At 42.9% G+C, this 15,204-nt stretch overlaps 1 protein-coding gene across 1 annotated transcript in view; it reads right to left on the reverse strand.

Annotated features, from left to right (window-relative positions):
* The window catches only part of MKLN1 (muskelin 1), a 95,017-nt gene that overhangs the window by 18,310 nt on the left and 61,503 nt on the right, over positions 1–15,204 (reverse strand). The window contains exons 10-12 of the mRNA XM_027904908.1: positions 9,446–9,658; positions 7,446–7,667; positions 5,751–5,880 (exon numbers count right to left, since the gene is read on the reverse strand). Coding sequence (XP_027760709.1) covers positions 5,751–5,880; positions 7,446–7,667; positions 9,446–9,658 — 565 coding nt within the window. The remainder of the gene's footprint in view (positions 1–5,750; positions 5,881–7,445; positions 7,668–9,445; positions 9,659–15,204) is intronic.

The raw sequence follows: 15,204 nt of genomic DNA on the forward strand, positions 1-15,204 counted from the left end.
AGTTGACATCAAGTCTTTTGCAGAGGAAGACAAAACCAGAAGGTTCCATGTCACAGGATTAAAAACCCCACAAGCCAACACAAATTTGGTAAACAAGTCCCTGAAAATAAATAGAAAAATAAGACAAGATACTACACAGTGATGCTGTGATGTTTTAAGCCCAACAGAAAAAGATGTTTTCCAAGGAAGTCTGATCCTTGACAAGAGCAAGAGGGCTCCATAAAATCCTCAGGGCTGAAACACTTCCACTAGAGGGTAAGAGAGGTTCATCATCTGCAAGTGCAGCAGGCTGGCAGGAAATGCTGGATATCATTCAAACGACTGCAGTTGGAGTATTAAGAGAGGGACAGGGGCTGGAAACGTCAGAAAAATATTTGGGATGTTTAGGTAACAAAATGTACGTCGGGGAAGGGAATTTAATTGAGCCAACAAAATTGAACCTATAAAAATGAACCTGCAACAGTGGCAGTAACTGGTTGTTTACAGGGCATTTTGGTTCATTTTAGGACTTGGGGGAAAAAAGAATCCTGAGCAACGAGGGGTGAGAACCAGAGCCCTGCATGATCTGCTGTTCGCAATGTGTTAGATCCAAGGGGTGAATAAACTGGTAGGAATGGCTCCATGGAAGTCCCTCACTTCTGCTTCTTCACAGAGACGTGAGATGAGATTTGGAGCAAAGCTCCACTAATTCCACACTTTTCAGGGCACTTCTGGGGTTGACTGTGGGCAGGCAGCTCGAGGGATGTGGCAGTGACCGAGGACTGAGGCCTGTTTTGAACACTGGCCTGCGTTTACATGACTTTAACTTGGCTCCTGTGACAACAGATCACTGAAGGAACAGGAAAAGCTGGAGAGAGAAGTCACTAAATACAACACAACCCCAAAAAGTCTAGTAGGTGGTAAATGTTTTTCCTCTGACACTCTATTTTTTCCCCCCCCCTTTAATCTTATTAACCAGCCCAGGGTAGAAGGGCAGTAACTAACCGAAAACCAGAAGCCTGAATCCTCGTGGTATTTTAATTTATTTTTATGCAGTAAAAAATCAAAAGCTCACGGCCTCAATATCTGAGAACAATATTCAGCCACACAGGCCTTGAGTTCGCAGCCAGTTACATAAACAAGCAATAATTCCTGAGCAAGCTTCCATGAGATGCTGTGGAGCTCTGTGCAACGTAATTTCCATTTAGATACAACACATGGGAAAAGCTTTTCTCCGAAAGAGACACCTCATCGTGCAAGAGCCACGTTCCCACCACCACAGTCCCTACACACAGGCATTTATGGGATCACAGCGATCATTTCAGAAAGCTGAATATTTTTTGGCTCTTGTGTGCAAACAGCCGTGGTTGTTTCTAGCACAGCATTGGCTGCTGCCAGTATTGAAGCAAGAAAATAGCTTTGACACAGAGACAGAGCTTGCAAAGCAGGAAATCGGAGTTCAGGGAATCCCAGGACAGTATGGGCTGGAAGGGACCTTAAAGACCATCCACTTCCCACCCCTTGCCGTGGGCAGCGACACCTTCCACTATCCCAGGTCCCGTCCAACCTGGCCTTGAACACTTCCAGGGATGAGGCAGCCACAGCTTCTCGGAGCAACCAAAAGTGGAATTAATGGTTTCACCGATGTTCTCGTGGCACCAGACAAAAATTTTGGAAAGGAAAGCTCATCTCTCACATTGGAGTGGAAACTATGGCAAGTTTTTAAACACACTTTGGAGCGCAGCAACAGCAAAAAAATTATACAAATTTATAGTCTACAGACCATGTCTGAAGGATTCATGAAGGGTAATTAGAGAAAGTGAGTTCACTGACAGTCTTTTAGTGCCACCTGAGTTATGAAACCCTCAGAACATGTGATGCCAATCCCACTGCAAATGACTCGCAAGCATCTCCCTCCTTGTGATGCCTCGTGATTACAAAATTGGGAGAAAGATCCATCACATGGATATTGCTGCTCACCAGAACCTGGCACTTCCCAATAGATTAATTTTTAAAAAAAACTGGTAGGTCTGCAAGTTACTCCCTGTAATTCCCATAAAATGGAAGCAGCACCTCCCCTGAACTCTAATGCTGAGTGACAGCACACAGGCCAGCTGTTGACACAGCAAGATAATGATTATCCTCTTGGATTTTTCCTGATGAGACTGCACCTGGCAGCCTGCCAAGGAGCAGCTAAGGAGACCATCCGAACAGTTTGGCTGTCATGTTGCCAAAGCAACAATCCAACGTCCAATGCTCAGTTCTCTCCGAGCTTTTGGAAAAACCAGGTCAGTCAGTAATTCTGAATGGAATCCTGAGCCGTGGTATCTCTGCAGGGCATCCTTGGGATTTGAGGACTGTCCGCTCTGCTCCTCACCTTCACAGGCAGAGGAAAGGATTTTGGGACTGAGAAGCACCTCACAAGATGAAAGCAGGCGCAGGCCCTCGCAAAACAAAGTCCTTCCATGGCAAGGGACGTGCTGGCCATGGCAAGGTAGATCTTCCTTGAGCGCAGGCAAAAAACACGTCAGGTGTCACGAACAGGTGATCGAAACAGAACATTCCAGCTGTTTGGCTGAGCTGGATCCTGGCCCTGCTGCTGTGCTGTTTGGATTCAAGTTTTTCTGACTTTGCCTCGTTTTAAACCACAGTTTTCTGGGCTGAGCTGTGGCGCCTCTGTCCGTGGTACTTAACCATGAAATTCCCAATCCATCAGGTACACGGTTCTGTATCTGGAACAAGCACCTGCCCAGCAAAACACTCAGGATCTTCACTGTGAGCTAAAAAACTACTCGTAAATTGCTCAAAGAACCACTCCACCAGTACAAGGAGCCACAAGAGGTTTAAGGTTTGTTCACATTTGACTTTGGAAGTTACTCTGTGCCAAGGGATAAAACATGATGTGCGTTCCTGTGCAGAAGGACATTCTCCCTCTGACCAAGAGCTCTTCTGACACACCAACTGAGTCAGGGCCAGAGGGGACTGTCACAAGAACTTTGACCACAGTGTTCCCATTAGCTCCCTGAGACATGGAATGACTGTCCATGGTTAGTCATGGATTGCGCTCTAAGCGAGTTAGAAATTGTCATTTCAGCCCTTGGGAGACACCTGAGGCTGGTGGAATCTCCAGACCCCCTCTGTACTTCAGAGGTACACTCTGGAGTATCTTTTTGGGGCTTGGTGGGGATTTTTTTTGGTTGGTTGTGTGTTGATTATGTGCTTTTTAAAGTGATTAGAAGTATAAAACTGCTCTAGAAGTGTGTGATCAACACAAATGTTTCTGCCTTTCCTCCAACCACAGGCTCTACTCAGCAGTACTAAACTTCCTCCAGTTTCCACCACTACTGCCTTCCTTCACATGCAACACATCATCACAGTTCCACATCTAAGTTTGCTAAAATTATGTCCTTTACTCCAAGTTAAGAAAATTTAACTGCTACTTATCACCCACTATTTTCAAACCTGTCAGCCGTACACAGAACTGGTTACAAGAAAAACATCACAAGCAAAAACAAAAGCAAAGAATCACTAAACAGCATAAATATCTCACCCAGAAAATGAGAGCAGCAAAACCAACACGTCATTAACACTGTTTTACAGCAACACTGTTTTTTGCAACAACTCCGTGTTACTGATAATCCTCAATTATACATTTTACTACTTCTAATAAAATCTTCTCACTACTCCAAGAGATACTCAAACAAATGAACAATTAAGTTCTTTCAGAAAGGGTAAAAATCAAAATAGCCCAACTAAGAATAGAACTGAATGCCACATGTGAGCCAGGAACAAAATGTAACCATGGGACTTTATAGGAACATTTAGGTCAGGCATCCTCAACTTGACTCATCACACCGAGCAGCTTAAAACTTCACAGCGACCAGGCAGGGAATCACTTTGTTCAGACAGATCAAAATGGTGTATCAGTACCTAACAAGGGCACAATAAAGACTTGCTTTTTTTCCGGGTGAAAACAGCGCTGTCAACATTTGCTGTCTGAACGTAACGAGCATTTTGTTCCCTTCCCGTTAAAATGCAAATTATCCCAGCACTCCCTTTCAAAAAGCAGTGGAAACGTTCAGATCTGTTTGTTTACTCCCTTGCACACAGGAGAACAGTAAACGGAGAAATCGACTCGTGAATTATGTCCAATGAGTCATTTTCTTACCAAAAAAAAGAAAAAAAACAAAAATAATCTTCTATTCACCACTTCAGGGCCTGTGGGAATGGGGAGGAGGGCTAAAAAATTATAATCTCTTTTTACTCAGCTGAGCCTTGCAGTTCATATACTCTGAAAAGCAGAGCTCAGTGTCTTCTCCAGCTGTTAAGACAAGCTCAGTGTCTTTAAATCTGAAGCAGACACAGGTGTCAGCTTAAAGCCACATCTTTTAAGGCTTCTGGCTATGAAGAAATGTAGTTTGAAAAGATCGAAATGGCAGAATGCTGGCAATTTCCTGGAGGGGGAAAAAAAAAAAAAAAATCAATTCTTTAAAAGCTCCGAGGATAACAAACGGTGCGTGGGTGTGTGTGGAGCAGCATCAGGCAACACGCAGGCACCTGAATAAAGGAGACTGTCAACAATCCAAGCTGGTTCTTTCTTGGAAGCACTCAAGTAAATAAATGACTCTGGAGAATAAGAGCTTGGGTACTTTTCTCCCTTGTTGGCATAACTAAATTAACGAGCAAACAATAACTTGTAACCATCAATAATTCACTTCAAACGTTCAGCAAAATCACTTGCTAGAAATGAAGCCCGATCAGAAGAAGGAGGGCAGCCTAAATTCAAGATAAATTAGCTTCCTGGGATTTTGGTAACTGGGAGAAGAGAAAACAAGATCAGGACTGAGTATAAATAATATTGAGAAATATTCCCACAGTAGTACACAGTGCGACTCCAATTTCAAGTTCTGAGTTGTATGACAAAAAACAGGGTATTTGTAACAGGAAAATGATGTGTTTATACAAGCAGAAATCATTTTGAGGAAAAAAAAAAGGACATTTTTCCCTGTCATTTGAGCAGAAAAGGTATAAAAATCAGTTCTTTATGGTTATGTTACAGGCCTTTTGGGTGTTTCTAAAAGATGTCTGTCATACAGAACTCTGCCTGGGGAATACAGCTCCAGTGGTATGAACCAGAGCTGAAGCTTTGCTCCCTCCTCCTACCTTTTTTTGGCACTTCCTGATATTTGTTAAAAATATAACAGGACAACAGGTTGGTTTCATCTTTCTGGTCAGCTCCTGTCAGCCACCAGAACTTCTGTCCCTCCAATTCTCTGTCTCTGAGCATCCTCTCTGCCTTTCTGCATCTCAAACCAAGCAGATTATCTCTATTTTACGGTATCTTTCACTTAATGAAAACCAGAAAAATAAAATTTTGTTTTCTCCTCTCTGGATTTAAAAGAAAAAAAAAATTTTTTTGGGGGGTCTTTGTTAAGAATTTCAAAAGAGGTATTTTTAATTCTTATTTTGCTCCTTTTTTTTTTTTTTTTCTTTTGAGCTGCTATGTGCTTTCATGCATCAGTTATTTGTATTGTGCTGAAGGTGGTGAGTGTCAAATGACAGAAAGGACAGAAGAGCTGGCCTAAGTTTAACCTAAATACTGTGGAGTGTACTTGGGTATAGAGGGCTAGTTAAGGATGCCAACCCGATCCCACAGGACACTGGACCTGGCCTCTCACCTATATATTTCTCCTTTTACAATATTTCACCCTTCACAGCTTATTTCTCATTTGTACCAATGGAAAGATGTGATTATGAAGATCTCCTCTTACCCATCCCTGAATCTTTCTTGGTGCCATCGGATATAATGTCCACGTGGTCACTGTCCACATCGTAACTGAAGAAGTCATTCAAGTAAGTCTTTGATCTCTGGCCACCAAACACGTACAAGCAGCGATTTTTCTGGAGTGAGGGGAGAAAAAGAAGTCTTTATAAAATAAAGCTCGAGAAATTATGTAGTGACCATTAACACTTATCAAAAAAATCACAGAATGGTTTGGCTTGGAAGGGACTTTAAACATCACACATTTCCAACCCCCTGCCATGGGCAGGGACACCTTCCACTACACCAGGTTGCTCCAAGCCCCGTCCAACCTGGCTTTGGACACTTCCAGGGATGGGGCAGCAATTAATGCATCAAAGAAGAACAGAGATGTTTCTTCTAAGTTTAAAATCACTGTAACTGCTATAGCCCTGCCTCATCCAGCTTGAACTCCAGAACATTAAAACACCAATTCATCTTTCACGTTTAATATTAAAGAATTAACAGTTCCTGTGTCTAAAACCCATCAGATCGTAACTTCACTGTTAAAAACAGGACAGGAACAAGAGACAGACTGTAGGAGAAACCCTCCAGGTACCAGCACATTACTGAGCTCAGAACAGGCAAATGGCAAGCAGAAAGCCAAGAATAACAGGTTTATTACTTCTTTCAGGTTTGCCAAGTGGAAAGTCTGTAAGAGGCAGATTATTATTCTTTCAAATGATTGAGAAAACAGAAAAGGACTTAAACTTCCATGACCTGTGCTGACAGAAACCAGTATTCTTACATTTCTCACAGACACACACTGGAAAGATCCTCAGGTGCCTGTGCAGAATTTTGTGTGGCAATATGTTTTTCACCAGATTTTAAAGAGCTATTCAAAACCAAAATAAAATTGAAGGCTCTGAAGGCCCAGTATTCACTCTAAAAATTCTGATCTTTCATTGGAAAGGGAAAGAGAAACAAACTCAGTAATTTCTTCAAATTGGTGGGTTTTGAATTGGTGGTATCAGTAAATACTTGAATGTCACAACATTAATTTTAATTCTCTTCTCTTGAATTCTCCTCTTTAATTCCCATCTCTCAAATAAACATGTGGTTGATGAACACAGCTGGAAAGGTAATGGAAGGTGGGGTTTAATGCCTAATACTAAATAAAATGCTATACACACCCCACTCCATCAACTCCTCTGCTTTTCCATCAGGCTCTGGATGAAGTGCCCGTTATTCCATCTGTGCCCAGCTGTCAACAGCTGCTCAGGACAACAAACTGCAGCTGAGTGCTCAGCACCATGGGCTGTGAGGCCTCTGCAACTCAATGCACACCAAAGTCCCATTCCAGTAGGAGTATCTATTAGACCAGAAGCTTCTAAATTGCTCTACCAGCTTAAAAAGAACGATTCTTTAGGTCAAACTGAACCAGAGCCTTCAGGTCTATTTACTACTGTTCCACTAAAATCAACTCGTTAAAACTCACCTTGTTTTTTACTTGAAACATTACTGAGCTGAACTCATGAGAGCTCCAAGACTTGAATTAGTACCTCCTGCACTTACCAAAGCAGCACCAGAATGTCCACGAACACGGAACTGAGACAACGCACCCCTCAGGAGATTAAAGAGCTTCAAATTTGCAAGGAAAACCAAAACCAGATGTTCTCCTTAAAAGTCAGGCATCATCAATCAAAGCAGGGGCGTGGATACTTACAGAGTGGAACAACATACAGTGTCCTATCCGGGACTGGATATCCTCGGGTCCAGCATTGCAGGAATCCTCTCGCAGAAGTTTCCACGTCTGACACTGGCAGTCGAAGGCAAACAACCCGCTGAACTGTGGCTCACTGGCTCTGCTGTCATCCACACTGCCATTGCAGGTCAGGATTCGGCCTCCAAAGGTGTAGATCATGTGTTTTTCAGAATCCATACACATCTGCAAGGACCAGAGAAGCAGTTTTAAGCCAGCACGTTGGAACTTAAACACTTTTGAGATTCAAGATTAAACATCCCTCTCCTGCAAGTCATACCTAAGTTAGTGCTCTGCACATCTCCTGAGCCTCCAACCAACAGGGAAGAACACACATCTGCATGGTTGTCAGGTATTAATCTCATAAAATGAATTCAGAATGTGAGTAATTTCTATGTGTTGTTTAATAAAAGAAAAAAATAAGTGTACCCTTCATCACCTATGAAAATTTACCCCTAGCTGCCAATTTCAGGGGAAAATATTTTAGAGTCTTTCACAAGGATCCACAGCTGGAGAGTTAACAGAATATCACCTTTGGCAATGGCTGTGCCAGGAAAAAAATTCAAAATCCCTGCTAATTCACTGCCCACCACTCGGTCGATGCAAAAATCAGCCTGTGATTTGTTACTCTGATTCCACCCCCAGCACACTTTTACTGTTACCCCCCCATTACCTGAACACAAAGGGGCATAAACCCAGCCAAGGATCCCTGATGGGACTGCAGCAGAAATATGTTTAACCCCCAAGCCTGACTTGACTTTATGGCACAAAAGAAAAGCACTGCAGCACAAATCAAACCAAACTCCCGGGCTCCAGGTGATGTTTTTCAGACAGAGAGAGTTATAAAACACCAAAGGGGGGGGGGGGGGAAGGGGTGGGAAGCAAACCAACAAACAGACAAGATTACAGTAAGATAGAGATGCTGCTCAGCAAAGCCTACACAAAACACCTCTAGTGCAGCACATTTTTGAAGGTTAAATAAAAACTGCTATCGCAGTAGGTGCTGAGGGAGAGGAGAGGAAGAGCTGCAGATTGACAAAGAATTTAGTGAGGACACAGGAGACGGCAAAGGGGAAAAAAGGAACCATTTCAGGAGGCAAACGAGGTACCCAGAGCGGCCTTGCCAGCTGACAATTTCCTTGTGCCTCATTCCCCAACACCTGGAGACTGGTACTCGTTATTAATAGAACAGAAAGACTGATTGGCTTTTGTTCTGCAGACATGGCGTATCTTTAATTTTCGGTGTCAGCAGAAAGGCACATTGTGCTGGCAAACAACAGCTTTGGTTACAAAACAGCCAGCACCAATAAAACACATCTTGGGCTGCCTTAAAAATGAGTCCCGATGTGCTGTTTCTTGGCAATGCTTTATAATAAAATCAATTGAGAACAAAGTACCTTTTTCAAGTAGACAAAAGCCAGTCAATGTACAACATAAGGAGTTGCCATCAGCCTGAACACGTGGACAGGTGCAGCTTTTTAAGGGATTAGCAGCCCCTCCTCTAAGGTGTTCCAGTCGTGACAAAGCAAGCACGTAACTTAATTTGAAGGAACAACCAAATTTGAAGGAATCCTGCTCTTGTGCTGGCCTCATTCCAGCAGCCTGCTTGGAGTATTACTGCAAAGGTACCCATGCACAGCTTTCCAAGTTGCTCCCCAACGCCCTCGAGAAGGCAGATCTGCAAATCCAGCTCAAGGAGGCTGATTAAAACCAGATGAACCACGCTTTGAGCTTTAATAAAACGTGTCTTAATAAAATGGATTTGTTTGCAAAGGTTTTTATGATACTTCTGACTCAGTTTGATGAGAATAGCAGCATTAAAACTGCAGTGCTGTTAGAACTGAGCTGAGATCACACCCTCCTCTCCCTTTCTCTGGTACCTGGTACAGCAATTCTAAACCACAGATCAAAACTGACTCTCCAGCACCGAGACCTTGCAGGAGGAGTGTGTGAGTGTGGCTGACCTGATGATCAAACACCAGCTTGGGGCCTCCATCAGCGGCAGTGTCCTCACTCAGTAACATCCAAGTGTTGGTGTCAATGTCGTAGCGATAGAAGTCACTTTTCAGGGACTTGCTGTTCCTCACAGAGGAATCCAGATAACGGCCCAGCGTGTAGATCTGCCTTCGCTGGATGTCAATGCACATCTTGTGACAAGATCTGGCACTGGGACCACTCTAAGGGAGAACAAGACCACAGAAATAAGACAATCATGGATTTAATACTGCTCCAGGCAGGTCACTAAGGGCAAATAAGTATTATCAGCAACCAGAACTCAGGAAAATCTGCTTGTAATCAAAGACAGGATTAATGCATAAGTAACTATAAGAAGACATCCCATTACTTGTCATTTAGAAAGACACCAGCAAAAACCTTAATGCACTTGTCACAACAAACTTATGACTTGGACCTTTTTTGTCAGATTCCATAGAAAAGTTTCCTCCAGAAGTGATTCTCAGAAGCCCGTGAAAGCTACTTGATCTTTTAAATTAACAGAAGTTGATGCACATGAGAGGCAAATTAAGATGTCACAGCCTATAAATAACCACACAGGAAGAAGATTAAGAAGTGCTCTATTACAAGAGCCTCTGTTTTATTAATAGGCTGTTTTCTAACAGATCATAAGCAGACACTCCCACAAGCAATCACATCCCATAATGGGTCTGGGAAGGTAACAAAAGCACTCCCTGTCCTTCACAAATAGATATGGCCCTTCCAGCCTCCAACCAAAAGAAAGTTTCCCACGGTGAAGCAAAGCTGCCCTGAGTCTTCAAGAGAAACTCAGAGAGTGCCCCTGACAAATTATTATGGGCTGATCCACCCAGGAGTGCTGAAGTTAAATCAGGGAGTGATTTATTCAGTGGCATTATCATGATGATTCACAGTACTGGGCAGTGATCTTTCTGCTCCCAAATCTAATTTTAAGGGCCTTCATACACTCATCTTTAAGCATGAGAAGTGACATTCTGGTACTCCAAGATAGTAGAAATCAAGATGTGCAAAGCCTTACTTGTAAGATATCAGACAAAAGAAAAACATGGCATCATGAGTACAGATAAGTTCCATAGTTTACTTAAGCTTAGTTTGTATAAGTTTGGCACTTCACAAATGGGGATGTCAGAACAAGGCTGGCTGACCGGAGGGTCTGGAAACCAACAGGGAATATTTGAAGTGACAAAGAAAGGTAAGATGTGGCTCTAAGAGAGCTGGAGAGGGAGTATGGACAAGGAGTGGAATGACAGGACAAGGGGGAACAGCTTCAAACTGACAGAAGGCAAGGTTAAATTGGATATTGGGGAGAAATTCTTGGCTGTGAGGGTGGTGAGGCCCTAGCACAGGTTGCCCAGAGATGATGTGGATTCCCCATGCCTGGAAGTGTCCAAGGCCAGGTTGGACAGGGCTTGGAGCAACCTGGGATAGTGGAAGGTTGGCCACGGCAAAGGGGATGGAACTGGATCATCTTTAAGGTCCCTTCAAACCCAAACTGTTCTATGGTCCTTTAAAAAATAATCTATTAAAAACTACAGAAAAATAAAGATGGTACAAGTAGGCAAAGATGTAGCAATCCACCATTTATTAGGAGACTTAAAGTCACACCAAATAATCAGCACAGTATTTGCTCCACGTGCTCCCAAGTACTGACTTATGAAAAAAAATTATCTTCATAATTGCACCATTTCACTCCAAAAACTCTACTGAAATATAAAGTATGTTGATGGGAATGTGCATCACGAAATTGGACAAAACATGAAAGGAAGCATTACATCCCTGCAGTCAAAAGCCTTTACTATTCATGATAGAGAATTCAATTTCTCAATTAAACAATGGTTCCAGGAAACTGTTTACAATAGCTCAAAAGACAAAGTGAAGAGGTGAACTGAATTGTTCGTGTTTTGTAAATATGAAGCATTATGTCAGCAATGATTACAGCTTCGAGGATTAGTTACTTCACGGTAATTAAGATAATTTTCTTTTCTGAAAAAAAAAGAAAAAAAAACACCAAAAAGTACTGATAACACTGAAATATTACCATAAAACCCTGAAATGCAGCAAAAGCTCACTCATTGCCTTTGGTCACAGGGAAGATGACAACATAATTTACTGTGTTCTTAGAAAATACAAAATAGTATCTTCCAGAGGACCCTGTTCCAAACACATGGGGGAGTTTCTCTGCACGAGAAGCACCAATCTGTGTATTCACCAAGGCTGCCCCTGACTCACAAACAGGTCACCCTGCAGCTGGGACACTGAAAGATATGGCACCAGTCCTCTGCCAGCCAGCACATATTTATTTGCCTTGGCACAGCTGCCCTGTAGGTGAAATGTGAGGACCCTCCTGTGCTTTCTGACCCTCTGTCAGCTCATTGCAGGTTTTTTAACTGAAGCTGATGATTTAAGTATCATTCCCCCCCGCTCCCTCACCTCTACATGGACTAAAGTAAATTCTCCCAAACTTGCTCAAAAAATGTTCTTTGGCCCTTTCAAGAAGAAATCTCCAATTTAGCCATTTCAGACCCGCCTTGCCAAGAAAAGCAGCATCATAATGAAATTTGTCCGAGTACAGACATGAGGCTGAGACACTTCACACAGACAATACTCATTTCAAGCCATTGGCAACAACAACACAGTTGCTACACCAAGTATACAAACACAAGAATTTCCTAAGCCTACTCTAAAATGAGAAAAGAATCAAGGATAAATATCTACTTTCTTGAATTATACCCAGGCCACATCTCACAGCTGCCTTTTTAAAGACCTGTTAAGGTTTTAAGATTGATCATTTCATCAAACTTCATCACCTCTAATGAGGTGAAAGAGCGTGAACTACCTCTTGTAATAAAGAAAACTTCATCCAATTCAAAACCTGTACTCAAAGAAAACTGAAGTTCTGCCTGCACATCACTCCCAAGATCACATGGAACCTGTCAAAAGATTCCTACTCAGCCTACAGGATTACAAAAACGAGTAAATAAGTCCATCAACAGCGGTACATGTTGGTTTGACATTTGAGGCAGAAGAGGGGAAAGGCCAAATCTGTGTTCACTTGAGAGCTACTCGACCGTGGAAGTCCTTGTAGTACGATCATACTTCAAAGGGGTACACAGAGTCCATTTACAGAGACGCTGCAAATGACTAAAAACACTTCAGGGCACATGTGGTTGAGTGAACCAAGTGCCTGTGGGTGGTTGGGAATGTTCATCCAAAGGCACGGAGCTCCATGTGGTTACAAGAACAACCTGTTTGGACAAAGAGCACACACTGCCACAACTCGTCACGGACAAAGTGTCCCACCAAATCCAAATGGGAAAGTTTGTTGATTCCAAGAGCGTTCAGATAAATAACTTGACCCTTTAAAAGCAACAAATGAGGAGAGTGGACCATGACAGAGATGACTGACTCTAACCTGCAGCTGAAGAGATCAAGTAGTGAGAGAGCAGGAGAACCACCTTTTGTCCCCCTTGCCAGGATGGTGGCTGGTGACAACCCACGAGTAAATGTCCCAAGATGAGTGGATCTTGAGATCTCTACACCCCTTCTTCAAATTCAGGCCTTATCACAGACATTTGTACCTGCATACCTGTAACCGCAAGAGAACATTAAACACACCCAGGTCTTCTCAAGCAGAGCAGAAGGCAAATCAGAGTTTTGACCAGCTGCCATTTACCTGCTTCTGTGGTTATCTGAACTCATAACACACCAGTGCAGGACTCCTCATCCCTGGACGCAACCTGGTCTAACAGAAGGTGTTGGAACAAGATCATCTTTAAAGGTCCCTTCCAACCCAAAACCATCAATGATTCTATGATTAAGCACTTTTCTTTAGATCTGGTTTCTTCAAACTGTTTTCAAAGTTGTTCACATGTGGAACCCACACTTTTGCAGGCAAAGCTTTGTGACCTGACTGACTGAGGTAGCAGAGATGTTACTTCCCAGACTTCAGTAAAGTCACATTCAGCAACAGCACCCAAAGGACCTGAACAAACACCGGCTGGGGGGACTCCTTCCAATTCTCATCAGGAAGCTCCTGGCACAAGCACAGAGCAGAAACCACACGTGAAAGGGGCTTGTGACTAGGCTAAGTTTCTTATTCAGACGGCAAGCAATGTGTTAGGCTGCCTTGGCCAAGGCTGTGATGGCAGCAGGAAAGCATTAGCATATCACATTTCTAACCTACAGGACACCAAACAATACCAAAAACTACTGAGCACAGGCCCTGCTGGGTCTCTGTGGAACTCAATAAGTGCCCGCACAGAGCCAGGGCTAACCTGAACAAAGTGGCTCTGTGCCACCCAGCCCCACCATACAATCAGCACAGAACAATAACAGCTAAGACAGATTAAACAGCAAGTGCCACGGCCCCCTTTGGAAGCGCCACAAAATCCCAAGCTTTATGCCCCGCTCTGATGCTCTTCCTCAAACAGGTTGGTCTTGATGCAGCTCCTCCGCTCTCTAAAACAGAGATAAACGCCCTGCTGAGGGTGGGATGGTGAGGAGAGGAAGGGAGTCTGTATAGCCAGGAGTACTTAAGACAGGCTTTCAATCCTTTAAGCACCCAGGGCCAAATAGGATTTTTAGGTTTCGTCAGTGCTACACGAAATTCAATTGTGCAACGCCAAGTGAATACACAGTATACTTTATGAAAAGCCTTCTCAACATGCTAAGCCACTTTATAAAATCTAATTAGAGCTTTCTTCATTTAACTTGCAAATGCTGAAAGCAATTATCCCACTTAAGGACTAACTTACAAAACGTTTTCAAAAAGCAACACAACGGCAGCGAGAGACAACACTGCCTCCTTAGAATAATTGATTTGTTCCTATACAGGAGAGAAAGGATTGGGACTCAGCTCCTTAGGGCAGGGTCTGCTCAAATCACTCTTTATGCCAGAATCAGCAGGCATCATCTTAGCAACGGCATCCTGGCATGCTCTGCTACGGCACAAACATGATAGCTTTTATTTTTTTTTTTATTTGTTTTTAAATAAATGTCCTATGAACCTCCTCTAATGTGAACACGACTGCAGGAAGCCAGTTCCACTCCCCATCCCACCCTCCCAAACAAATACTGGGGGAGCCTGGCTTCTTTTGGTTATCATAACCTTTTGCAAATAAAGGGTTTTCAGTTGCAAGAAAAATCTGTTTTATTCAGACCAATCCAGATGAAAAACCTCAGGAGCAAGCCTGGACCGTGTTCAAGAGTCAGGGAAATAAAAACAAAGAACAGCTGACTAATTCTCCGTTCTTGGTCCTGTAAAAGACTGAGTGGAATGTGAACACTGCCTCCAGTATAAAGTTCAAAAATAAGCGTCATGAGGTAAATGCTCTTGTCCTAAAGCAAACTAGGACGAGGACATAAAAAGACAACAACCTACTTTGTTTCCAGTCCTAAGAGCAGCCTGTCATGCAACAAATAGTCCCTCCTGCCTCCACAACTGCGGAGATTAACTGCTCTCATTTCCTAGTTTCAGAGTATAATTCATTTCCTCCTCCACCCCACCCCCAGAAAAAGAAAAAAAAAAACAAAAAAGGAAAGTTCCCCACAATCTTGAAAACGAAAGGAAATGCATATTATTCTTGGCATTCATTTAAGTCCATGTGCTTTAAGATTAGAGCTTGTCATTGCTTTATCAATGCCAGTCTCCAGTCAGTTCTCTCCCAAAATGTTTAAACCAAGCTGTAGCAAAGACTTGCTCTGCCCTCGATGGGTTCTTAATTCAGCAAGG

Source organism: Empidonax traillii, unplaced genomic scaffold (genome assembly GCF_003031625.1).
Source record: "Empidonax traillii isolate 1590-97213 ecotype Southwest subspecies unplaced genomic scaffold, ASM303162v1 scaffold1102:size184380, whole genome shotgun sequence".
In the NCBI taxonomy this organism is placed as follows: Eukaryota; Metazoa; Chordata; class Aves; order Passeriformes; family Tyrannidae; genus Empidonax; species Empidonax traillii.